General features: G+C 40.1%; 1 protein-coding gene across 14 annotated transcripts in view; it reads left to right on the forward strand.

Annotated features, from left to right (window-relative positions):
• Window positions 1-27,114, forward strand: part of ZNF521 (zinc finger protein 521) — a 232,772-nt gene that overhangs the window by 22,308 nt on the left and 183,350 nt on the right. For all 14 annotated transcript variants that reach the window (XM_032183429.1, XM_032183431.1, XM_032183430.1 and 11 more), the window contains one exon: window positions 1,970-2,149. In XM_032183429.1, the coding sequence (XP_032039320.1) occupies window positions 1,970-2,149 (180 nt within the window). The remainder of the gene's footprint in view (window positions 1-1,969; window positions 2,150-27,114) is intronic.

The raw sequence follows: 27,114 nt of genomic DNA on the forward strand, positions 1-27,114 counted from the left end.
CCTTTTTTTTTTTTTTTTTTTTTTTTCCTTTGTAAATGTGCAGATTACTCCTTTATTTGGAAATAGCTGCCCAAGTTGAAGTTTTCCCTCTTGCAAGAACCTCGTGAATGTCACACAGAAATCATACTCTGGGTGTAGGCAGGGCTTTTGCGCAGCAAATGTATTTTTGCCTTCAGAATGTGTTTTTTATTTTTGAAAATTAGTCTGTTTTCCTTGTGTAACACAACTCCTTCAAAAATAAATTCCGCCCTTTACCCCTGTCAAAGAAATTCCTCAGTTTTGATCACGAGCCACGCAGCATGAGGAAGACTTCCTGACACGGGTCAGTTCCAGTTTCTGCAGTTTCTGCTCGCGGGTCCGTCTGTATGTGAACCGTCGAAGGGCAAGGGTGCAGTGGTGTGGACTGAAGGATGGAGGAGGAAGATGAGAGCCCCGACCTTTGTTGTGGGCAGCCGGAGTGGCTGCACTTCGTGCATGGTGGCAGATACACAGACGGCTGTGCCCGCATCACTGTAGGGTTCTGGCAGAGGATTTAAGAGTGGTTTTGAGTGGTATTCCCCTCCTCCTCACCCCTTCCTGGTTCTACTTAGGGTTTGGTGTTAGCACGTTGTAGCTACTCCTCTGTCATGTAATTGTTTGTGATCCTAATCAATTGCGGTGCTGGACAAAGCGGGTATGCAGGCACCACCTCGCCGTTGCTGCGGACAAGGAGCCTGCTCCTGGTTAGTCACCCACTTGGCTAAAGAGCGTGACGTCTTAAAAGGCACTTGCACAGTCTCCTGTTATTATATGAGTTTATCCTTGCTTGCTAAAATGACTCGTTTTGTCTCAGCTCTCTCAAATATCTGAAAGGAAAAACAAGGCGGCCAGAGTAGAGAAGGGAAAAGTGGTGAAACACTTGCATTCCTCTTGCTGGAATGTACACAACCATTTTTCTTCTGCGTTTCACTTGTTGTGCTGTGGTTCCCAAGGAAAAACAAAGTTAAGTGCCAGCTTGCTTTATTAGGGAAGACAGCTTGTTTTATTTCTGTCTTTTGAAGGAAGTCTTTAGTGAAGTGGGCAAAAAGTCAGGAGTAGTTAAAGCTGCGCCATTCCTAGGAGGAGGAGGAGGAGGTGGAGGAGGAGGAGGAGGGAAGTTCTCGACTTGGCATTATCTCCCTTTGCACTGGCCATTGGCAGAACTGTAGCGGTGCGGTGAGCAGCGTGGCTTCTCCATGTGCAGGGGATGCGGGTGGGTGCCTTTCTTCCAGCTCAGAAGCATCAGCTGGGCTCAGGATGCTTCTCCGAGCTATCTCACTATCCCCAAACTGCTTGTTAACGTGTCAGACAAACCTCTCCTTGTGCACTGCTTGCCTGTTAAAGTAGCTACTTCCCAGTTTTCCATGATCAGGCAAATGCAGGAACTTCACTGGGCTTGTCTTAAGTCATAGGCGAGTTTTGTTTGCTTCAAATAGCATAGTGATGGAGTATTGGAGTGGGTTGTGAAATCAAGATTAATTTCATGTTTATGTAAATCAAATTTGTTAGTCTCTTAATTCTGGTAATTTCCTGTGAAATGCTGTAGTTAACAGTGAAAAGAAGTTCCTGCACACTCATTGATTTGATTTTTTCTTTTCATTGAAAACTAATTGCATAGGTGGTTTATCCTTTTGTACAGTGATCAAAGCCACTTCGGTAGCTCTGATAAAATTGACAAACTTAACACTGAAGCATGGAAGAATTGCTTGAGTGAGAAGTAGTGCTGCGTTTGTGAGTGCAGAAGAGAAAGTCTCCTTTCATCGAGATTAGAAAAAAAAATAAAAAAAATACTCCTTTGCTTATTTAGCAATAAAATCTACAGCGTTCTGCGGGCTTATGCCAAATGTGTTTCTTCTCATCATTACCTCAAGAACCTGTCTTGATTTTTTTTCTTTCTTTTTAAAGGTGTTCTGCTTAGATGCCTGAAGTCATGGTCTTGATTTTCTTTCAGACCCTAACTGTAAACTAGAAGACAAGGCAGAAGATGGAGAAGTGCTAGACTGTAAGAAAAGGCCGGATGAAGGGGAGGAGTTAGAAGAAGAAGCTGTGCACAGCTGTGACAGCTGCCTCCAGGTGTTTGAGTCACTGAGTGATATCACAGAACACAAGATTAATCAATGTCAACTGACAGGTAAACAATACTTATCACTTCGTGGCTTCTTGCACTGTTCTATTTCTGCTTCCTATTTTCTGTTTCTGATCTCCCTCTTCTTTCTCAGTTATTTTATTCCTGCTCTTGAATGCTTGGGTGAGACCTTTTATAAACGGATTCTGGGATGGTGTTATACTGTAAATAGGGCACTATAAATTTTCTTCATACTGAAGGATGTATGGATAATTACTGCATTGTTACTTTAAATAAAATGCGTTTTAGCTGTCTGTGTCCCAGGCTGCTGTGTGAATTTTCTAGATTTATACTGTACAGCTTTCCATACTTTGCTTATATGCCTATTTTCCAAAGTCACTTGTGAATACAGAGGGTATTTCTAAGAGGAGTTTAAGTACAGTTGCATAATGGATGAATTTACTCCGTGGCACGTTGTAGATGTGGACTGGATATTGCTTTAGTCTAATATGCTAACTTCAAATAATTGTACAGTAATCAGTAACTAAACGTAGAGAGGAATTAAGCAAATTGTTAGAGGAGAAAAATTAAATCTGTTTTAGTCAAGGAGCAAAACTGAGTGCTGATCAAATACTGCTGAGCTGAGTACAGCTGTGTGAATAGACCTGTAGCCAACCGGAGTTGCTCACTGAAATGATTCTAGACAGCTCTCTCACCTACAAAATCATATGAGATCTGCTGAATTTTGCTCTTTAGATTTAGTAGTTCTTTTGATGGTATGCACCATAGGTCCAAACAGACTCAATATCAGTAGAAAGACATTTTTGATTTTTATTAGATGGTAGTTTAGTATTAGCCACTACAGTGTAAAATGCATTAATTTTGCAGCGCTGTTATGTTAAAAACCTTTCTTTATTATGAAGTTATAAACCAGGAAAGCCATCTTTCCCTTTTTGGAATGCTTTAAGAAAGTGTGCCTGCACTCATGTTTGGAGAGCTTTCTGGGTTATTTTGGTTCCAGTAGATCCTTAGGCTAGGTCCTGGCAGGATGACATAAAAATCACGTAGCAGTACTGCTCCTGAGAATAAAGTGTGAAAAGAAGGTGACTGGGAGAGGAATAAGTGGGCAGGAGCAGAAGAGCAGTTGACAAAGTAATGTGAATTTGCCAAATGGTTTTAATTCCAACTTCAGGTCACAGAAGATGAAAATCTGCAGCAGCAAGAAATGTTTACTTTTATTAATATATTGTTTTGCCTTTTCTTGCTTTCAAAATGTTCTAACTTCAGATACAGACAGCTCAGCCATTCTGTAATCACTCCTATGAACCTCCATAATGTATTTGTCTATATCGCTCATGGTTTCAGGCAGTATGGATGTTCTTTGTTGACTTAAAACAACAAAACTTTTTACATTACTTATTCCTTTTGTTCATATCTGTATTTTTTGCTCTTTCTATTTTGAAAAATTAGTGGTTTTGGCTTGTCTCTTCTTTCCCTCTTGCAGAAGGCCTTCCCTCTACCCTCATCCTCTGTGTCTCTTCTTTCCTACCTCAGATCCCATTTATTCATCCACATTTTTTTCCGCCTTGATGTGATGTGGCTGTTTCTTCTTCCTGGTTAGTTAGTTACTGCTCTCCCTCCATAGCAGAAGCCTGATTTCTTCTACTGAGTGGGTTCTCTGCTTTAATGCTGCAATCAGGATGCACTGAACAGTGCTTGCACGGTTGGATTGGGAAACAACAAAAAAAAGGGAAGAGGGAGCAGTAAGTAGGAAGAGACCTGGAGCACTGCTCCTGAGCACATCAGTTCTTGCTGAATTGCAATGCTAAATGAGGGTGAAAACAAGTACACCAGATTAGTTAATCTGAGGTACACATGGGAACATGGGAAAAGATGTATAGTATCAGAGGGTAGGGGAATGAAAAGGAATCTTGAAGGAAATTAAGTCCCTAAAAATACCTTTTTTTTTTTTTTTTTCAAGTAAACTTGTGGTAGGGAATGGGTAGAGATCAGACTGTTTGAAAGCTAATGAAGTGAATAAAAACATAAACTGCATATGCTTCTTGGCTAAAAACAAAACAAAACAAACAAAAAAAAAACTAAAATTCAACTCTTAAAAAAAAAAAAAAAAAAGTACTACCATGGAGTGGCAGTTGCACCTTCTTTTCTCATCAGTCTTCTGAAGCACGGGGGTGTTAGATAATTGCTTTGGTTCTCTCCTTTTGGAGGAGTCTCTGTGAAACTAGTAGACACCCTAAGCTATTTTTCTGTCATTGTTTTGTTAATGAAGGCAAAGAAGTTTACCAAAATTGAATTTCTTTAATGAAATTCTGTTTGGGTTAGCTGTGTCCTCTGTGGAGGAGGACAGAGTGTACCATCCATCCTGATGTATGATCTTTCCAATTTGGGCCTCATCTCAGGTGCTGAAGGGTCACCTGGACTATTTAGAAAGTTTCCCATTTATTTAAAAATGCCAGGGCTGTCAGCCTCTGAGGTTCACATTTGAGTTCTGAAGCCCTCCATACTCTGATTTTTCAGATGGCTGAGCAAGCTGCCACTTGTCTGGATTTTACTGAGCTGTGGAGGTGCTCTATGAGATGCTTAGGGAACTGCACTGCAAGAATTTATGAACTGTGCATGTTGACCCAGTTGTAGGGTCATTTTCCATACAGTTATACTGGGAAAATCAACAATTACATTGACGGAACAAACAGGAAGGCAGAACAATGGCTTAAGACACCCTTCAGTAAATCCCTGGAGTGTAAAACATGAGAGCTGACTGCCATAGTGTCTTGACTGCCCCTAATTCTACCAGCCTTGTAATGTGCTTGAGAATGGGGCTTGCCACTGTAGGTTCTCCAATTGATACTGGGGCTTCTAGTTTTAGCATCTGAAAATGTTAGATGTGTTCTTCTGAAGCTCTGACACTTCAGGGGAAGGAATGAAATTGCTTTGTTGAATCTTCATTTCACACTCTCAACAAAAGACATGAATGGGGAAAGCAGAGCTGGTTTATTAAACAGTGTCCCCAGTCTCTCAGTGTCAGTCCACCCCCACCTATTCAGAGCATACTGGAAGATGAGAGTTACTTGCAACTCTGTGAGATCTACCTCTTAGGATCTTGAATTGCTGCCCTCTTGCAGATTTTGTCAAAGGAGAAGAAAAAAAGTTCTCCCCAACTGGTTCCTTCCTGTAATCTGTTGTTTGAATTGAACTCATGTTCTTTTTCTAGAGGAGGGCATAGCTGCTCTTTTATTCTAATGTGTGTGCTATTGATCTTTTCAATTTGGGTCTCATCCAATATCCATTGAAGTCAATGAAAAGTTCCCATTGACTTCAGTGGGGGATGGAGTAGGTCCTTCATGAGCTATTTAGTAATATTTCTTTGCTATCATCTGAAATTCTTGTACTAAAGCTTTCTCTGAAAAGGTGATGATTTATTTATGTTAATTGCTGACAAATCCTGTGATGTTTGTGAAAAACAGATAATGGATGAACGGGGGGGGGGGGGGGAAGTCCAAAAAAAATTCTTTGCAATAGTTGTAACCACTGGCAGATAAGATGCTGTACTATATTAATTTAGTCATTACAAAAGATTGGCAATAAAAATATGGTTTTAATAGTGTTTCTCTCTGATGTTAATGCTTTTCTCACTCTATCCTTCCTGCAGCATTTCCATTTAATTACTCATAAGCCACTTGCACATCGTCATCCTTTAAGTCATGTACATAAGTAAAGGACTCAGCATGATTATGAACCTGATGTCCTTCTTGTATGTGACAGGTTGGATCCCACTGCAGAAACATGCACACAGGACCAAGTCTGGTGCATTACTGAATCCTCAACTGCACCTTCTCTCTCTACCAGTAGATAGTTGAAAAAACACTTAACCTTCTGCACTTCTGGCATATATGCTGTTATGGTTTATCACACACTTGCCCTAATCTCTTGCTTCACTTATAGTCTATCCTCTCTGCACAGTGTTTTGTGCTGTTTATTTCTCCTTTCTGTTCAAACTGTCAAGGACTGTGCTGTAGGGTGTCTTCCTAGTATAGGTAAGAACTGCCTTTCCTCTGGCTGGCTCTGTGTGTTCACAGACCTTCTCATCAAGCTTGGTTCTTTTGAAGATCCTGTAGGTTGCTTTGGAATCAGATGTCTTAATCACGAGAGAAGCAATACTGGAAAAAGAAGCATCCTATTGTGCTGCCTTGCACTCAGGCAATCATGCAGCGAATATGCCAGTCTAGTTGGCTAACTTGAATAGCTCAACAGTGATGGAGGTGCTGGTGCACAGGACTGCCATCTTCCACCTGAATGTCAGTAAACCTAGTGCATGTTGTGTTACTTCCCTACTAGCCCTGTTGGCATTGCAGGTTGTAAAACTTGTCTGAAAGCAGGCTAAATCATATGCAGCCCTAGCTTCAAGACTGAGGGTGTTCTGAGGGAAAAGGCATGAGCTATTTCTCCATTGGTGATATTTATTTTACTTCAGGTGATTAGGTAGACTTAGTTTTATGCTTTGGGTTCTAGCTTAGTCCTGAAGCTTTGACAGGTTGAGAAAGTGTGTCAGGTAGAGTTGAGAGTTGTTCATGTTATTCTCTGACTTGTTTCTGGTGCTGAAAAGATTATTTATTATGGTTGTGTATTGCCTACCAACAAGGAGATACAGTTCTGCTCTCTAGCTATGGTCAGAGATTCTTCTCACATGCCACCTGAAAATTATCCCAGGTTTACTGGGTACCAGTTATTCTGGGTGCTACTCTCCTTCAGCACTGGCATATCACTAGGCTCCTAGGAACTTCTAGCCAAGTCAGTATTTCTGTGTTTCCGATTATGATCATAATTAGTTTTCATGGGCACAATCCTCCTGTGTGGTTGATAAACAGATCGTTACGTTCTTGTATGTCTAGAAGTAAGAGGTTGTGCTCCCTAACAGCTTCACAGAAAGCACACACCACAAGTGATCATGGACTTACCAAAGAGGAGGTAATAGAGATTCCTCTATAATGGTGTCCTTCTCTTGCCTCTTTTCTCTTCTTCCTAGCATCCAGGAATCTTTCATCTTTCTGAATGAGTTGGTAATGCCAGGATCATCTCCTTCACTGGAAGACTTAAAAGCTTTCCAGGGGATTTTGTCCCAAAAGGTGAACGCTGTTCACAGTGAGACTACAAGATAAATCTTGTGAGCACTTGGCATTGTCATGGTTTGATATCCTAGCTAGAATTGCTCTTCGTGCTAGCAAAATAAGCCTAGAGCTGGCCAAATATATTGCACATCTTGCCACTTGTTTTTCAGTTTTTGCCATCTGTGTGGAAAAAAAAAAAGATACATACTAAGGTCCTTGGTCATTTCTGCAGAACTAGAGAAAAATCTGAGTCTGATAAAAGTGTTTCTGAGGACAAGGACCCTAAGAAGTTAAATCTATGATGCACCAAAAGCATATTCATCAGCCTCATTGCAGCTAGTGGCACACTGCCAAGCACTGTTTGCCAAGTACAGTTACTTCACTTGAGAGAGTCACCCTGTTTCTCTTGAGAATTCTTGCACCAAGGACTGCATATGGATTTTACATTAAACAGTTATTGAATGAAAGACAAACAGTGCTTGGACTGGGGACTTAAGCTTAGGCCTCTCTTTTTCCCTAGAGGGTTTTCATAGTCACTGTTCTACAGAGACCTACTTCTACTTTTGCATTTGCTTTGAATCACAAATTCAGACTTCTTGTCTACAAAATGACATTGTTTGATGGAGAGAATGGAAAGCAGTCTTGCTCCTCCAATTCCCATCCCAGCCAACATACATTGTAGTTGAATGGACTTCTTTGAGTTCGCAAGTTGTGGACTTGCCTCCTTTCAGAATTAAGTAATCCAGGACCCATGTGTGCAACTCATACTTCTTGATCTTACGGGGAGTAGGTTGGTAACTTCTACCTCTAAAGAATATGGTTTTGTCTAAAGATCATAGTTTTGAATTCAGAGAGCATTGGGAAATTGCATAGAAGTTGTGTGAAGCTTGGTTCTGTGAGACTGGGCCTCTAAGCACGCCTATTGGAGTAAGCCTGTCAGTGTATTGGATGGAAAATTCCTACAAGTTACAGAATGGCCAAGGCCCACTAAAATCCTAGCAGTGTGGGGAATCTGCCTGACAGAACTTGATATGCAGAACTGTACGCTCCTTGGGAGGATAGATGAAGGTCTTGATAATTGCACTCTTAGGTGTTCGTATGAAAATTCTGCGTAAACATTCTTGTCAGCAGCTTGGTATTGCTCAGACATGGAGGGAACTTCACTGCTCTGGGGCTCAAAGCTGTGAAAGTAGGCTGCATAGCCTTCTTGCTGGTCTTCAAAACCCCTGTCCTTACCTTGAGAGATAATAGATCCATGATGAATGGCCAACATGGGCAATGAGGCATAAACTCCTCCCCCTTTTGCTCAGAAACCATTAATCTCTGCTCTTGAGACTGTTAATAAGTCATAAAACCACTCGATCTTCACCTCCTGGGTATTTTAAAAGCAGTGTGTTGCACTTCCTGAGGTGTCTGTCTGCGACCCCTTGTAAATGAAGACAACCGATGTCTGTATCGTGGAACTGTTGGTTTCGACTTGTGGAACCCCTGTAATAAACCTGTTCATGAGCATTAATTATAAATGCCAGATCTCCTGTTCTGTGTGGAATTGGGAGGGAAAGCAAGCGGTGGTGTCTTCCAGGGAGCTTTCAGTGCTTCCTGTATATCTTTTACTGATCACTTTGATTTCCAATTTTCCTCTTCCACTAGCCTGATTTTTCCATCACTTTAAAAAAAGCAGATAATTCTTGTAGCCCATATTGGCAGGGGTAGTGGTGGCTGACTTACCTGCAGTATGTGTCCACCAAGGACTTCCCACTGTGTGAAGGTGAGCTTTTAGGAGATTGGCAAACTATTTTCCCAGCCCGGACATTGCTGCAGCAGCACTAAAACCTGTGCCTGGCTGAGTACCATGGACAGAGACATCTCCTTGCTGGCCAGGCCGCCTGGTAAGCAGCAGATATGGCTGAACCAGAGACAATGGTGTTCTCATTGGCAAGGGGTTTTGGTATAGGCAGCCCCAGACAAGTTGTTACTGGATCTGTTGCTTGGTACAACTGTCTCTGAGCTGTATTTCACAGGTAAATAGTCTAGCAGTGTCTTTAGTGCTACTTGGGCTCATCTTGCAGCAATCCAGGCCTTCTGGGGCAAATGGAACATGGCAGCGGGGTTTGCCAAAGTGCTGTTATGTGCATCAATGTATTAGCTCCCAGCTGGAACATCAGTCCAGTCATCCTGGGGCTGGGGCATCATAACATTTGAACCGTGCTTTTGACTACTTCTTCTCAAAGCTTCTCAGTAAGTACTCTTTTGCTAAGCATAAGGATTGAGGACAACAGTATGCAGGGCTGCAGGTTCAAAGACCCCATGTGCCCGTCAGACAGAATCCAATTTTCTGCATGGACTTGGAGGTTTAGGTAACAGCTTACCTTACTTTAGTGTCTTCTTTATAAGTCCCACTCAGTAGTAGGTCATAGTCTAAGCTCTACCAGAAGACTTGTCTGTGTGGTACTTTTTGACTTAGGGCTGTGAGACCATCAATTAGATGTACCTGACATGCCATTGTGGGTGACGTAAAAGCAATAGCCCCTACCCATTCTTCTTACGTGCTTCGGAGGGGGCTGTGATAGCATTGTAAATAATTCCTTGTCTGGCTTTTGTATTTCTTATTTATCAGGCTAACTATGCCATTGTCCCTGACTCCAAGTACTGACCTGCCCAGCTCCTTAGCTTTTTAGACTTGGTTGAACTGCCTTCCTGGCACTCTGTTGAAAATTTGCCCTAGCTAGATTCAGGACTTTGCTTTATACATTGACAGTCTGTTGCTACATTTATTTATAGCCACTGCTGGGTGTTCTAAAGGTCAAGCCATTTCCTCAGAGAGCATTTCCAAGTGGGCAGTACAGGGTCTCTTTCTGTGTTACCATTTGGCTGTCGTGTCTTTCCCATTGAACGCTAACCTCCTTCTCCCAGTCCTCGAGTGGCACCTCCCGCCTGTTTCAGAAGAGGGTCCAATTTCTGAGATCTGCCAGGTGATGACATGAGGTAATCCACTGACCTTTATCAAGCACTTGTGTGGAGGACGTAACTGCCAGAGCTCATTCCAGTTCTGGGAAAGCGGTACTATAATCACTATTTGATCTATGCATCTGAAATTCCTAATTCTCATTGTCCAAGGAAGACAGCCTGCAGGGGAGAGGGAGGTGGGGTAGGGTAGGGGGAATCATCAGCACTGGCACATATGTGAAGAAGGAAAAAATAGTCATTACTTACCCTATGATAACTATGCTGCTTCCAATTACTGCTGTAATCAATATGGATCCTGTGGCCAAGCTTGTCTTGCTTTTCACTGTCCTTAGCAATACAGACTTTGAATTGTAAAGCTGCTGCTGATACAGGGTCGTAGCTACCCTGACCTTTATTCAGTACAATGGGAATTCATGTGTGTGATTCTAATAGACACACTATTAAAAATAAAGTGATTGAGTTTTGCATGCATGCACATATATACACCTACAGTCTGTATCGACTACGGTGTTTCGGAGAGTCGGTTACTGTAAATACCTGTTGTTTATTACATGCTTCTATTTTACCAGAACATTTATAATGTATTGTCAGTGTATTACAAATTGTATCTTGTTGCCATGACAAATTAGTCTTTTTAAGCAGTGAATTTCCCGCACCTCCTAAAATTATTTTCTTGAAATACTTGCTGTTTTTATTATTGGTGCTTGCTTTAATTACCATTTAGAAATGAACAGAATGGGAGGTACAACAGATTATCATTACTTATATGTTCAGCAGTTAAATTCATAGCTTGAAAGCCAAGTGTAACAAAATGCCCCACAGCTCTTTAACACTTTGCTTAATGTAGTTGTAGAAGAACCTTAATTCATGTTTATACAATCAGCTGTAGAGTATTAAGGCTTCCGGGTGATATGGTGGCTCACTAACACACCACCTCTATGGGCTCAGTTTATCCTTTCAAACATTGTCTGAAGGGTGTAAAAAACCTGTCTCTTTATGAAAAAGAGAATTGTTGGAGGGGAAAGGTCCTTAAAGAGACTCTGTTCCCTCTCTGGTCTTGGCATAATAACCTGGCTATGATGGTCGTAAAACCACTGCTGCTTCCATAATGTGACTCTGTTAGAAGGAATAGGGCTAAGACAAAGAGAGAGCACATCTTACTTCACTCAGGATGTTCTGAGCTATACCTTGTGCTTTTTGAGAAAGGCACCTATTGTATTGAATACTCTGTTGTGGAAATCCATTGTGATGTTCAGATAGAAATTTAGCCCTGGCATAGGGTGGGTGCAGCACTTCCAGAAAATGCTGGACCCTTCAGTCCCTTAAAGCTCCTCTGTTTTTTACAAGACACCAGATACACTGTTAATCCCAACCACTCTTCCAAAATGACTGATAGTTGAGGCACTTTCTTTCTTAATGTGAACCCTTAATATTCCTAATTTTATATCCCTGTACTTGTACTAAGAGGTCATAGTCCTTAGCTGGGGCTATCATTTGGGAATGCTGTAGTGTAACTGAAATCTATGACCTCTTAATAAGCACCAGGAGAAAGAGATGGGGATCATTCTACAACATGCCCTGGGGGTGCTTTCCCTTCAAGAAGGCAAGCTGGAACTGTTCAACTTTTTTCTTTCTTTCAGATTTTTACCTTCAGGGGGAAATTGATCGATTTGGAGATGATTATTCCATAATCTCTGAATTTTTCTTCTTCTGCACTGCAATGGGAACTCCTTGAAGTTTAAAGGGGTTGTGTCTCCTGTGTGCGCCGTGGAATGAAACCAAGGAGTTTATGGGGACAGTAGTTCTCTTAGCACAGTTAGTGCATTAGTAGGCAAGTTTGGAACTAAAATACCAGGAGGGTCTTGGACAGAAAAGGGTAAATTTTTAGTTTAAGTTGGCTGACTAAGCACGATCACTCCTCTCAAAGGATGCTTCATTTGGGATTTATTTTGGGTTATGGAAAGTGGGGCTTTCCCAGGAATGTGGATGCATAAAAGATATTTTAGAACAGAGACTTATCATGGGTGAACTGAAGCAAAGGAGAAAAAGTGAACTGAGAGTCAACTTCTAAAACACTCAAACTTGACAAGTATTTGATACCGATTTAATAATAACATGAAAAGTTGGAACTGCATCCGTGAAATTTTGGTTTAAATTTACTCTTAATAGAGCTAAAAGAGTGAAAGGAAGTGACTTAGTATTTTTGTCAGTAATATTTTTGAAGTATATAAAATACAGTATATTATTTTGCCTGTATGTATATGAGCAAGGAAAGCATGCGTTCGGGACGGGGAATGAACTGGAGTGCTTCAAAAGATCTTTAGAAATGCAACTCTTTCTAAGCTAGCATCATGGACTGGCACTACATCGATACATATAATATATGGGAGCTCTTTTTAAATTTCATAAAAAAAAAAAAAAAAAAAAAATACCTGTCACTAGTTTATTGCCTCCCTAACTGTGACCAGAGCTGGTGTCTCTCATTTGTTTTAGTGCTGCTTCCCAGCAGGAAGCACAGCCTAATGACTGGAGGAAGGTTGGGTGACTCATGCGGGGGAGGCTGGAGAAGGGTCAAGTTTTTCAAGTACTTTGCTTTTACAGCTGGTAGAAAATTTGCAATGGATAGGGAAATGAAATGGCACTTGCTGATTTACCTTTCTTTGACAAATGTTGGTTTCAGCACGTGAGAGCATAACACATCAGTTTTACCGTTAACACATAAATTAACATAAATATTTTTTCATATGTATGCATTTATTTCTTATTGCTATTAACTGACTTCAGTCTGTGGCCAGAAGTGATGCTTGGATTTTTGCAAAAAGAACTGAGTGTGTTTGATCTTTCCTGTACATTCAGTTTCTAAGCAACACATCCTTTGTCCTGAACTATTTTAATATGTCAATAACCGTAGCTTTCTGTATGATTCTAATTATTTTTCTAAACTGCATTTCAAATGCTTAAAACAGTTTTAATGTTTGCTTTTTCTGTAATGTTATGTTTCGAATATTTTGCATTACAGGACAGTCTTTCTTTTCCCAAGAATCTGTGTAGCCTGACTGGAGAATGTTTTTTCAATTTATGTCCATCAGTTGCTGGCTGTAATCTTTGCTTCAGTGAGAACAATGGAAATGTCATTATTATGTTCGTGGAGGGCAGGATTTCTACTAGTGAGTTCACGTACTCGTTAGATTGTATTATTGCTCTCAGGATTTTTCTCTGCGGCACTCAGGTCTCTGCCTTTCCAACACTCTTTTATCATTTCAAAATACTCAGCACTTAACAAACTTACTTCCAAATAGCACTTCCCAAAGAAGTGACAGGCTGTGATATTAACCCTGTAGTTGCAAGTGCTTTTCCATGGCGTGGTAGTCTGGAAGTAGAGGAGCTTCCCCTGTCTGCCATGATGCCAGATGCTTTCATAAGCAGAGGCTGAGGAAATGGAAGAATGCAGTTTATCTCATTAAAAGTAGATACTGCTTCTTCTGTGACCCTCTCCACCTGGCATTGTCTTTTGATTTTCTCTTGTTATTTGGTATGCTTATTCTTGCTGCTGAGGCTCTGCTTTTCTCTCCTGTTATCTTTATACTTTCCATGCTCTCACTGAGTGTTTCTGTAGGTGTGCTTTTATTTCCATCGCCTTTTCTGCTATCAGCAGGTCAGGTATCCCTGCAGTTCTCCCTTTGGCTGAGAAGGGTGGAGGTGATTTTCTCTAGTGCTGGAGTATCCCACTGTGTCTTTCCTTCTTGTCTCTTCTACCTCCTTTTTCACTCTTCACTCTTCTACTGTTTGTTCCCTTTTTGCCTCTAGGTTCTCCAGAATAGTGCTACTATTCCCGTTGGGTACTTCAGCAGGAACAGCAGACTGAAATTCACTCAGTATACTTAGTTTCATTCTACAGCCTCTGCTGGGCTAACTTTACACTGCTTTTTATAGGAACCAAGAGTATAGATGCTGTACGCTCAGGTCTACAGCCCGTCTTGTTATTTGCACAGTCATCTATTGCGACAGTCTCATTTTCTTGATTTTATCACAATTTCATTAATTTTTATAAATGCTCTGATTTCTGTCTGATGTTTCCCTAGGAATATACCATGGTGAATACCACTGAAAATATCATAAAATGTTCCCAGATGGCAGGAATATTTATTCCTCACAGCATGGGCAAGAGAGTGTTTGGTATTCCATGGAGTTGTGTTTTTTTTTTTGTTTGTTTGTTTGTTTTTTGTTTTGTTTTGTTTTGTTTTTTTTTCAGTGCAGGCGTATTTGTGCCCCATTTATTGCCAAGGAAGAGTTTGTATATGCTGAGTTGGCTTCGTGAGAGGCTATTGCCTTCTCTGTTGCATTTCAGTTATTGGCCAGTGCCAAACATGCTTAAAAATTACTTGTGTAGTTATACTTGATGGACATGGAAAGAGGCTTGATACAAATTAAAGGTTAAATTCTACCTATTGCAAAATTTCTAGGCTTGGATACAAAATCAAAGACAATTTCTGTATGCTGTGAGTCCCACAGCTGTTTTTTTCATACAGTGTTTTTGAAACTGCACCTCAGTGGATCTGATGCTATGAGGGTGCTGAAAGGGGCTACCAGATGTAACCGATGAATAAATACATGTTCAGCATGTCAGTATTGCTTCTTGCATGTGGGGCAAACCTTATGTTTGATATGCCTGTAAGACTCGTACAATGCCTCTCTATGCTCCAAATCTTCTGTACAACTGTTTATCTACAATGCCCTGAAATGTAGCCAGCTCTGCGGAACATAGCAGCTAAGATCCATGAGTCGTAGTAGGGGGAGACAGGAAGCTCTGGCCAAGAATAATGTGACAAACCTCCTGCTCTTGTGAAAAATGCCACCGGATTTCTGCTGTCCTCAAAACAGCAGAGATAGCATTCCATTTTTTTTGAGACCTCATAGGTGGATTATTTAACACGTGCATTGCCAGAAGTGGCTGGTGCTTTGTTTTTCAGGTGAGTAGTACTCATGGGAGTTGCATGTTTCAAAATGGTATCGCTGCTCCTTGTCACTCCTTCATTTCAGACGTAACTGGCAGCACAAACCCTGTTATCAAGCATGGGGAGGCCAGCTGTGGTAACACAGCCATGGCTGGAGAAACTGTTCCCACCCTTGCATGGGCTTTCAGTGCCACACCATTCTGAATCATGGGGTCGAGGAAGCTGCTCAGGGTAGTGTTTAACCCTAACGTCATATCCTGGCCCTCCCTTTTCTCCCTACCTCTGTTCTCTGGGAGTTCTAGCACAATATTTTGACTTGTGAGCCCAGAGGGTTGACTGTGTGGCAGACACTTAAGGTAATTATGGGCTTACTTATACATTTTACTGTCAAATTACGTAATTTTCGATAGAGGGCATAATGTATGCTTTCTAATACACACTCTTTGAGGCTTGGGGTTCTGCCTCTTATTAGATAGCTTAAAAGTCAAACCACGTGTTGTAACAGACCCTGGTACAATTGCCATGAAATGTGTATAGCGTTCCTCCCTTTCCTTCCATAACATTCTAGGCTGTATTAATGCAGGATGCTCTGTGGAAGAAAAGGTTGGATTTGAAATCTTTTACTGTAATATGTGGAATGTGTTTACTAAACCGTGGAAGCTATTAGGGGTACAGGAAATGTTGCGTATTTAGGTAGTCAGTATGCTCTTAGTGAATCGAGATGTGGAATAATCATTCTTCCATCAGCCAAGTGTAGTAAATGTGGTTTGCAAACTGAATGTTATTTGCATAGTTTATAGGCCTGCCAGCTATTCTCTTAACTATGAAGTATATGTTTTTATCAGAACGGCGTGTCTGCTTTTGAGGAAGGGGAATGGGGATAACAGAGAAAGACATGCTTTACAAACAAATGAAAAAGAAAATGAATTATTTTGCTATTGACAAAAAATAGGTTTTGATTAAGCATTGCAATTGCATTTGGTGACAATGAAACTAAAGAATTTTTGCTTTGAGTGTAAAAATGGTTCTTAGCATTTCCTGTACTCCTATGGATTTGACTTTTTTTCTTTTTTTTTGAAATGAAAAGACACATTTTTTTCAGAAAGCATCTTTTTACATAAAAAGATGTTTCAGCTTTTGACTGTCTGTAAGTTGTTCATTTTATTATCCTCTTCCTACTTCTTCCTTATACATTGCTTAACATGCTGGGTAAAAGGTTCTTCTTTCTTACGGTTTCTCAATAAGCAGTTAAATCAGATTGAAAGAAGAATCTTTGTGAGTTACTTAGATTACGTTTTAGCTTTAGTGACATGGCTCCAATATAGGACTCTTTAGTTGCCTTTTGTGTAATAGTGTTTGCCTAAAGGTATTGTATATTTAAAAATCCAATATAATTATGTTGTATGTTTCTATTTGAAATATGATTCACAATTAACATTTTTGCTAGCATTTCATCTGTGATGAACATGGGCAGTCTTTGTTACTTTTTCCTCAATACATGATCCATTATTTCTGAGATGCAAAAAGTGTCTATTTTCATACATGGATAGCTAGCCTACACCCATGAAATGTTTCTAAAATAATGTGTGATATTATATTATTGTTTAAGTAAGGACTGTAGCATTCCCCTTTCCCAGACCTTACAAGCATAATCAGGCATACAGTATTTTACTAAACACAAGGGCTATCAATGCAGAATGCCTGAAGGATCTCATAGTTCTGCCCCCTATGTCTGTTTTCTTTTTAACATAGACCTGCCTCAGATTTGTGTAGTTCAGCTGAAGTTCATTCAGTGAGTGGATTTGTTGTTCAAAGACTGATAGCTAAGTAAAGTTACTTCACCTTAAAAATTTGCAGCTCCTAAACTGATCTTGTAAAATGAGTCTTCATATTTTCTTTGGCATGATTCTTCTGTACCCAGTCTGTACTGTTTTCTATGAGCTAGAGCAGGAAGAAGGAAAGAATCAAATGAATCGAATGCCTTCTTTCCAAGCAAAGGTTTTGACAGCAGCCATGTCTTTTTAACTTTTTCTCTCCTCTCCCCAGTTTTCATTTATTTTTTTTCTGAAATTCTTGCCTTTCTTCCTTCCTGTATTACAGTTGTTGACAATATGAAAGACTTGGTGGAAAAGGAAATGGTGTAGCTATGTGTTTGATCTGCTGATTGTTTTTGTTTGCTTGTTTGTTTTTAAATAACTTACTGGAAGTAAAAATCCCAATACCAGCCACTAACATTTCTCACTTTCAGGACTCTTGTGTTAGGAGTATTTGCCTGTCCTTTCAGAAAATTCATAAACGAAAGAACAGACAGCATTCTTCAATATGTATTTGAGGAAGAAACTGGGGAAATGATTCTACTTGATTGCTGATAAGCAAATTAATGCAAGACATTGCTCCTTTAAGAATAAAATAAGTTTAAAGTCCACTCATTTCTTCCATTGTTAATCCATGAGTAGATTTTAAGCTGTGTAAAACCACTGATCCTGAAAAGCCAGCCTACACTGAAAGTAGGTACAGGGAGTGAATGTAGAGGGGACCAGGTGATAGTAGATGAACTGGACAAATTGGACAATCACTTTTCATAAGTAATTACTTACAGTCAGAAGCCTGTGCTTCATGCAGATAATTAGGAACTTCAGTGTCTTCATTTGGAGGAAGACATTTTCTTGTTGTTTGTGTTTGGGTTTTTTTTTTTGTTTGTTTGTTTTGTCTTGTGTTTTTTTTTAAATAATTGGGATCTTTACTTCCATTTTGCAGTCAGTGGTGAAGAACTGTTATTGAGTGTGTCTCAAATCTCTGCTGGCTGGGGTTTAACTCCCAACGAGGCTGTATCTTTTGCCTTACAATCTTTGACGTATTTATCCTCACAGTATCTCAGTAAAGTTGGGAAGATCTTAAGGTGCTTAAAAATTAAATAAATAAATAAAGAGCCTAATCACTTAAGATGGGATATAGGTGTTTACATCCAAAATTGTGACCCTGAAAAACTCTGCTCAGCTGTTACCATCCCTAAAAGACATTCTTCTGGCACAGTTAATGGTCTCTTGCCTTATCTTGAGTATGGAAGTACCACTGTTTCCTCTAAGCTACAGGAGAATAAAGAAATTAGTCCTACACTGAAAAACAGTAAACTTCAGATTAGAATTTAACTTTACAGATAAAGGTAAGTAATTTCACAGAATATTAACCTTCTCCACATTGTCTTATTCTTCTGACCATCCCGCAATCTAATGCTTTCCAATTCTTGTTCCAGACCATCAGTGAAAGAATCTTTTGCATACGGTGGGAAATGATATACCGGGGGTTGTTGTTCAGGAATGTTCCACTTCCAAATCTGGGGTGTTAAGATGTGCAACCTCTTTTAAAAGAAAATGTAACTCTCATGAGACTGATAATGCTAATTCTGCCTTGCTTATTCAGGTTGCTCTTAAATAGCATCATGAGGTTCCAGTACAGGAAAATGCTACTGGAGATCCTCTGGATAGGTGTGAGGAATGGAGGATGTGAAGAGGAGATTCTTTATTCAGTGGTGTTTTCACTGTTGATGATCCCTATTTTTTTCCATTGGCTTAGGTGTGAAATGGAGATATATGACATTCCAGAGATGAAATTACTGGTACAAAGCAGAACTATTGATTTAAATAGAATTGTAAGTTATCCTTTTCCATATCTTAGTTATGCTAGTTGCAGAGAAGCAAGTTGTGGTGCATGCACATACTACCAATCACTTCCACAACAAATTTCCACATAGCTGTAATAGTATTGAACAGGTTTCCACATTTGGGACGCATTTTCCCACATTTGGAACACAGAGTGAAGTCTTCTGACTCTCAATGTAGGCTTTGTGGAACCTGACTGGGAAGTAAAATCTGGAGGTATAGAACTTGCACCAGCAATGCTTTGCTACAAGTTTATATATTGATTTAAACTACTGGGTCCTATCCATCAAAGCTTCTATTTCAGAAAATATTTTCTGGGAAGCTGTCTTTGCAAAAGGCATCGCAGTCCCTTAAAAAAAATTGCTACTATTTATAGAATTGTATTCAGAAGCGTATGTTTTATTTGAGATCTCAGATACTGATCTCTGAAACTCCAAAGTAAAGGATGATGCTTTAATGATCAGAGGGCAGCATCTGTTAACACTAGCTGTTGTGCCTATTTATATATCACATAAATTTGCTGAAATGATTTGAAAATAGGCATGCATAAATGTATACCCAACGTTTAGTTTACTGACCATAATATGCTACTCATTGAAATGACATTATGACTTCTAAATGGATCTTCAGTCTAAGGAATTTTGCAGTGTAAAATGTCTTCTGTGGAAGAAATTAGAGGATGGTAAATTGTGTAAGCAAGGTGGAGTGGAGAACACACTTGCTAAACTCCTTAACTGTTGAATAAATGTCTTAATAGCTGAATGGATGCATAGGTGTCTAAGGCCCATGCCACTTTGCAGTGAAAGTTAGCAAAACAGTCCTCTGTTCCCCCTATTCCCACCACTGCTCCAGTTTTATCTATGAAACTTAGAAGAGTTTAATATTGGCAGGAATAAATGTGACCAGATAAAATGGTGAACAAGACTGTATCTCTGTGCTTTTAAGGGATGCTGAAGGCAGAATTAGCATCCAAAATGAGGAAATGTAACTTGGAATTTCAGTGTAATCACTTCAAAATACTCCCACAAAAATGAACCTTTTCTTGAAAAGTAGTGATTAGGTATCACTGTGGCAGCCTTCTTCATCCTTTTATTTGCTGTTACCTGCGGGTGTTTGCTATAGCAAGTGAAGAAGTAAATACAAGAGGAAGGGACATGTGCTCAGTGTAATAACCAGATTAATTTAAGAAACTCTTCATTCATAATATACAAGTCTACAGAAGTACAGGAAGGCTGTGCATGAGCAGATAAGGGCCATTCAGGTCCCTGTAATGTTGAAGTTACCCAAAATTTTCCGTTGTGGTCTGCGTATCAAAAGGAAAGAGGGTGATGGGTGATTAAGAAGATCTTATTGCGTAGGATGTAGTAGAATGGATCTGAGCACAAAGACCCATGCAGTAGTGAGCAGTAACTGTGTTAGGTCTGTATTGTACAGTGTGTGACCATGCAGAGATACGCTAGCTTATGTAGATACATTAGATAGGAGAGTTGCATTAACTTGGGAGCAAACAATGCCTTTCTCAGGATGCTGCTTCAGTTCCAGGGCTGGCAAGATCCCCAGTAGCTTGGGTGTTTTTACTTCCTTTAATGTACATTGTGGATGTGCCAGGTCTGTGTATTTGATTTGCAAAGGGCAGAAATGCACTGGTTTTAAGTCAGTTGTTGATGTTGTATGTTGTCTGGATAGCGTGACAGTCCTTTCATAGAGTTCAACCCTTTGAAATATGAATTTCTATAGTTTCACACCTGTGTCCTCTGAACCTGGCAGGTGACTGAATCCAGGAGACAGAGGCTTTCAGTCGCTGCAGGCAGAGGTGTACTTAACTTGAAATGCATTGCACAGCCTGTTGAATTTTTGTTCGCTATTGGCCTGCTGTAAGCTAGGCATGTGCACAGATACCTTTCTGAACAGGGGAAGAGAATTCAGTCTGTTAGCAGTACTTCTGTGTGTCACACCCTCATTACAATGTGTTTCATTTTGTATTCCATTTTTCCTTGTTAATTTGATCCTGTCAGTAGTTAAAACCGGGTAATTTGATCCAGAAATGATGTGAATCATCTATGGAGAATTGAAGCCTACGGAAATTTAACATGAAAGAGAGACCTGTCTTGCACCTGTTTTTCTGCACCAGTATACAGTGACCCTAGAGAAGTTAAACAAGGAATTTTCTTTTGAAATAGAAGGCAGAAATTCTGCATGATATTAAGGAGAAAAGAGCCTCAGGGAGGATCTTTCAATCACTGTGAGCTGACAAAATGCTCCAGAGCAGCACAGTCCACTTTTAGTGTCACGTTGAAGAATGGAGACACAGTTCAAGGGTGTGCTATTAGTATCGCCAACCCAAACTTCAAGCGTGCATGTGATGGAAAGGACCCTGCTGTAGACAGCTAGCTCAGCTGCCCAGTGCTGGTAACTTGAGAATACTTACAGGTCTTTTTTTCAGATCTTATTGAGGAAAATTCAAATCATTGATTTATTTATCATTATTTTTAAGCTCGAGCACACTGACTTTTTTTATAAATACAGAAAACCAAAACAAAGGAGAATAACCTGGTGAAGTACAGGCACTGCTGCCATCTTTATTATTATCCTGTGCCTCACTCAGGTGGTGTTCACAGTTACCTGTACTGCTATCAGACTTGTGCCTCGAGGACATCTACAGTGCTCATGAGACGAGGCTTTATGGAGCAGGCTCGCACAGCACTCTACTTCAGAAATGAAGTGATTGCTGGCTATAAGAAATCAAAAGGGAGCATTACATTACTTCCCACTGCAAATGTGATCTGGACCAACAAGCTGTAACCTGCACTGACAAGAAAATTAGCCTTGCCACTGTATTTTAAGGGGGAAGAGCTTTTTGGGGTAAGATGTAAGGCAGTTTCCCTCTGGAATTGTGGGTGATTGCCGTATTAACAGAGGCAGGGTGAAGCTCTGGAGTGGGAAACCACAGGATGGTTCTAGTTAACAACTTTTTGAGACATCCATGTGTAATTCATCAAACACGCCGTTTGTCTGAAAAGAAAATAAATAACGGAGATGGTCTCCTATGTGGTTCTCAGTGAAGGAGATAATCTTGGTTCACTGAGTATAATATAAAAACAAGGCATTTTTGATGTCATACACTGTATTGAATGCTTGATTTTGGCTGTCTGAGGAGAACATGCCCCCCTAACCCCAGCCACACCACCTGAGTATGACACCTGCAGCTTCCGGGACTGAAGAGGCTGAGCAATCTATTTTAAGGGAGGAAGACTTGGTGACACCTCAAGTTATGACCAAAAAAAACCTTGTGTGAGAACAAAGAAATATGACAAATTTTTATTGTTTTTTTCTTCAGTTTATAAAACTGTCTGCCAGGACATGTAAAAATGGGAGCAGCAATCAGGATCAGTGTGCAAATGCCACTTAAACTGTCCACAATTATTCCCTACCTCAAAGGTAGCTTTCTTCCTCTTTTTTTTCCCTCCTCTAGCACATCTTAGCCAAAACACAACCCACACCAAATTAGTTCTGCGGCATCAAGGCTGACAGATCTAAGCTGGGAAATTGATTTTATACAAATGGAGATTTTACAGAGGGCATCTGACAGCTTTTCAGGAGCTAACCATGGGTGAGTTTGAGTAGAAGTTTGAGGTGCCCCTCAGGAACCTGTCCTCTGTCACAGGTAGGCCCCAGGTGTTAACTAAGACTAGTGGGTAAGAACAGCACTGCAAGATGTGGCTGAAAGGCACCTGAAGGTCAAAGTGATGATACATCAGACCATGAGAGCGGTCGTATTGCTTAGGAAGATTGCTTGGCCATTGGCTTTTTCTGGGTAGCTAGAAACACAAAAGCCCAGCAGGCCCACAGCACGCCACCACAGGATTCAGGCACATTTGCCCCTTTGGAAAGAGTCAGCATGGTGTTTCTGTGCCTCTGGGAACTGTGACTCACTGCCAGTATGCTGGACTGTTGGATGGCTCGTCTTCCCCTAAATCACAGTCCTGGAAAAACACACACAAATCATTCAGTGTCATAGACAGAAGTCTGAATAATGGTGAATCTGCCGGCCGTGTCTTCCTGTACGCACTGACCAGGAAGGATGATGTCAAAAAACTGTGGTACCCCACAAGAAAGCGCTCTTGGATGAACTAGCAGTAGTCATCTTAGGAGGAAAACAATACATGGAGTCACTGTGTGACTCCATACATTATTTCCTCCGTGCCCATGGGACCACAGATGAGTCAGCAACAGTTCATGGTCTGTAGTAACAAAAGTAGCTGACAATTGTAACAAAATCAGTATGGATGCTTGGGTCTCATCCAGGGCCAGCGGGAGGTTCTCAACCAACAAAGCCAATGCAGTCTAGTCTATCAGGACATCTGTTGCTTATGAGGGGAGTGATGTAAACAAAGAACAGCCCTTTCTTCTTGTTTTATCTGCTCATTAACAATGTGATGCCTTGTGAACCATAAACATACAGTGCGTGTTGGTTACTGCCTTTGGTGCTGATTACACTGCTGTCGGAGAGGAAGTCTTCTGTTTTCAGATCCTTGCAGCCTCGTTGCAGAAATAGAGGCCAGGAGTGGGCCTGCATCACTGAGGTGACCAGCTATCCTAGGGTACAGGACTGCTGCTGTCAAGCTTTCACACTCTGTCAACAGCATAACGTTGGAGAGTCTCCGTCAAGCTGAAAGCTGTAAAGCCTCTACTGACAGACGAGCAGCCACGGCTATACTGGGCTATACAGATGATACCGAGGCTGTCACCAAAATGTCCTTGCAGGAGCAGGGTATTTTTAAAACAAAATTTTGAAAGGATCATGGGAAGCAGGTGTTGCCGTACCACAGAGGAAAGGTCTCTCCCACCTGGTGGGAAAATTCCTTCCCCGAACTCCTTCTTGGGTGATTGATTTAACCCTCTGGGTGTGGGTAAACACAACCAGCAGGTACCCGTGGTGAGGGGAGAGCGTCCCTCGCATGTTTTGTGCTAATTGTGGCCAATTTCTGTTGCTCTTTAAGAAGATGAGAAAAAAGTCTCATAAGTGAAGTTATGCATCAGAGACAAGAAAAGGAAGAACTCCTTGGTTCCACCAGTTAACTCCCTGAATCATGGAAAAAAATGGAGAGGCAAACAAGAGTAAGTCTCTTTTCAAGCCCCATCTCGACTCTTGTGCCCAGGCACAAGAGAAGATCATGCGCTTTGTACTCTCCTTCTCCTCCAAATGAGTTCCAGATAGATGAGCAGGGCAAGTGTGGTCTGAGAGAGAGATTGTGTTTTAGGAGAGATAGGACCAAATTGCCCCAGACTTTCAGAGTCATGTCATCTACCCCTTTACCAAATTCCTTTGAAAAATTCTGTTGTATCATTCCCCTTTATTAAGCATGTGATACCTGGGTTTTGCTGTGGCTTGCATAATAATTTGAAAGCAAACAGCACCATAATCTTTAGAGGGTTAAATGTTACCTTCAGTGATTGTGTGTGAGTCCCTTTGACCCCGGGTAGTCTTCTGCCCGTGCCAGAGTAGAGAGTACAGCTTTGTGTCTTGCAGCCCTCAGGCAGTAGTTAGAATTTGTTCTAATTAATGGAGTCTCTAGTAGGAATTATTCTGTATTTCCCATGCATGCAACCAATGAGTTCTTCTGCTGGTTCGTTCTTCTGTTTTAATAGGGGTTTCAGACATTTCCTCTAGGCTTTCAGAGGAGAAGTCGTATTGAGTGCATTATTCAGTATTTTAGACTGCGCTCATCATTGCGTTCTTTGTAATCAAAGCACCTTTTTGGTTATTGTGTATATTCATAAACTACAGGCAGCGTGCAGTACATAGATTTGGCTGCTTTTCCATAGCCACTCAGAAAATTGTAAGCGAAATTGCTTTTCATTTTGCCTGACAGCCAGTTTTAATTTTATTCATCATTTTATCAGATTATATAACATTTCTGTTGTCTGCAACTGTCTTCTCACTGCTTTCCTCTCTTTCCTTTTTCCCCCCATTATGTTTATGCTGAAAATATGAAAACAACAATAAAGAAGAGGCCAATAATAGCTTCTTGCAGTAAAAAGGGCTTATTAAAAGGATATTTTCTGCCTGGGTGAAAAAATTCCTTGAAAATATCATAAATACTTTATAACACACAGAGCTACACTTTTATTGTCTTCAGAAGTTGATTGTCTAGATAAGCCATTTAAAAAAAAACAAAACACAAAAATGTCATATTTAAAAAAATAATTAGGTGAGCTTTCTTCACAGTCCAATTAGGCAGATTCCACATGAAACATCAAAAAAAGGATTAAGTAACCATACAACGGGTGAGAGCTTTTAAAATCAGTCTGATGACAAAGCAGATATACTTTCATTTTCTAGAAAAATTGCTAATACTGTAACATCCAATGGGCTTGGTTTTATTACATGTTTACAGGGCTCTTCATTGTGGTCTCAGCAATATGAAGAGCTCTGCAAGCATGCAATAAAAACCGAGCAGACTTGATGTTAGCACTGTTCACCGGTGTCCCTTGTAGCAGGGAACTTCTGTTTAAATAACCACTGAAGGTTTGTGGCGTGCTCCCTAACCTTGGATTCAAATGGTAAGGAGCAGCAGCAGGAGGATCTTTCTAGTAAAGTTTTTAGAATGTTTTCTTTTCTATAAGTACATAAAGTCTTTTATTTAAGATATCCAAGATTTGCTGGTAAGGATGATTCATAACTGAAGTCCAGTTTTCCTTTGGGATTAGGCACCAGTGTTTGTTTTTTGTTTTTCTAGCATAGCAACTGAATTTCATCATTCATTTTGTCATTTAGCAATAGAAGACAACTTCACCAAAGAAGCTCACAGTACAAGTAAAATTGGAAGTAAATGGAAGCCATATGTTGTTTCTATAATTTCCAAGGTTAAGAAAAAGCTATAGTTCTGGTTATATGATTTTTTATGGGGAGAGAAATACACTTTGTTATCAACAGCCTTGACTTTTTAGGGTTTTTAAAAATAGTTATTTATTTTGTTAATGGTAGTTTGAAGAACACATTATGCCCAAAGTGTTCAGAGCAAGGTTGTTGCCTGGCAGTAATCCATTTCTTAACTTATGTACAACTGTGGAGTTATTAATGCTAGTCAGGTTATGTGCAAGGATTCAGGAAAATTCTTTATTCCTCATTGACTCCTGACAGTTATTGTACCTAGGAACTGGGTAACGTGTTCTGAAGTGAGCAATTATGGAAATGTTTACTTCACTGGCTGCATGTAAATGTGTGCAGAGAATGTACCAGAATTTTTCCTTGGGGGTATTTAATTCTCTCCAGGGCAATGAAAATCAAATGATTTCTTCTTTTTTTTTTTTTCCTTTTTTTTTTTTTTTTTTTTTCCAAAGCTGGGATGTTTTTTTTAAGTGCTATAATGCAGCTGAATAATGATGAATGCAGTAGACAGAAAAGAAATATAGAGAGAACTACCAACAGATCTGGAAAACAAATTTTAAGGTGGAAGCTAAAACCAAAAAGGAAAAAAGGGGCTAGGGACCAAGGGAAGGCTTGTGACAGATTCAGGTTTGCTGGAAAAAGGATATAAAATGGATACTCTAGTATTCAGGAGTAGTACAGTGCATGTAATACATCTGTTTTTTAAGAACATAAGCGATTGGCTCAGTATTGTTCACATCGGAGGGCATCACATTTGCTTGTTAATTAAATGCAGTACCAGTACCTACTGTCCCTGAACAGTTGGGGAAAAAAAATCCCAGTATGTATACGTATCTGTGAAATTTCTATAGATGCAAGTGGATCTCATGCAAATTGCAACCGGATTGTTACTGCTGCTTTTTAATGCCTCTCTCTCCTAGTATTTCACCACTACTCCTATGTAGCCATTGAGAAAAGGAAACTGGTTTACTAAAAGGCGAATGTATAGCTTTTTAGAGAAATTGAATGGGATGTTTTTATCGCTGAGATTTTTTTTTTAAAGCCAACTCACTCTGTAAATGTACATTAAGGTCGAATATAAGCAGTTTGAACTGAAATCCTGGAAAATGTTACATAATGTGTAAACTGTGTATGAATCCAAACTTACAGTGTACTCGGTGCTGAGTGCTTGCCAGAGGAAAACTGAATTTATTTTTTTGGGCTTTCTGAATAAGATTCTTAATTATATCAAAGTGATTTTAGAAATCAAGAGTTTTCACATACTGTTTTACAGTAGTGAGAGTAAATATTAGTTTGAATTGGCCTCAGTGGTCATATGCCTGTCATTAGCCTAGAATTGGATTACATTAATTAAAAAAAAATAGTTGCTGACCTTTCTGCTCTAATTTTTGGTGTGTATTTTTCCTGAATTTCTTAAGGAAGGGTTTCATAA

Source organism: Aythya fuligula, chromosome 2 (genome assembly GCF_009819795.1).
Source record: "Aythya fuligula isolate bAytFul2 chromosome 2, bAytFul2.pri, whole genome shotgun sequence".
NCBI lineage: Eukaryota > Metazoa > Chordata > Aves > Anseriformes > Anatidae > Aythya > Aythya fuligula.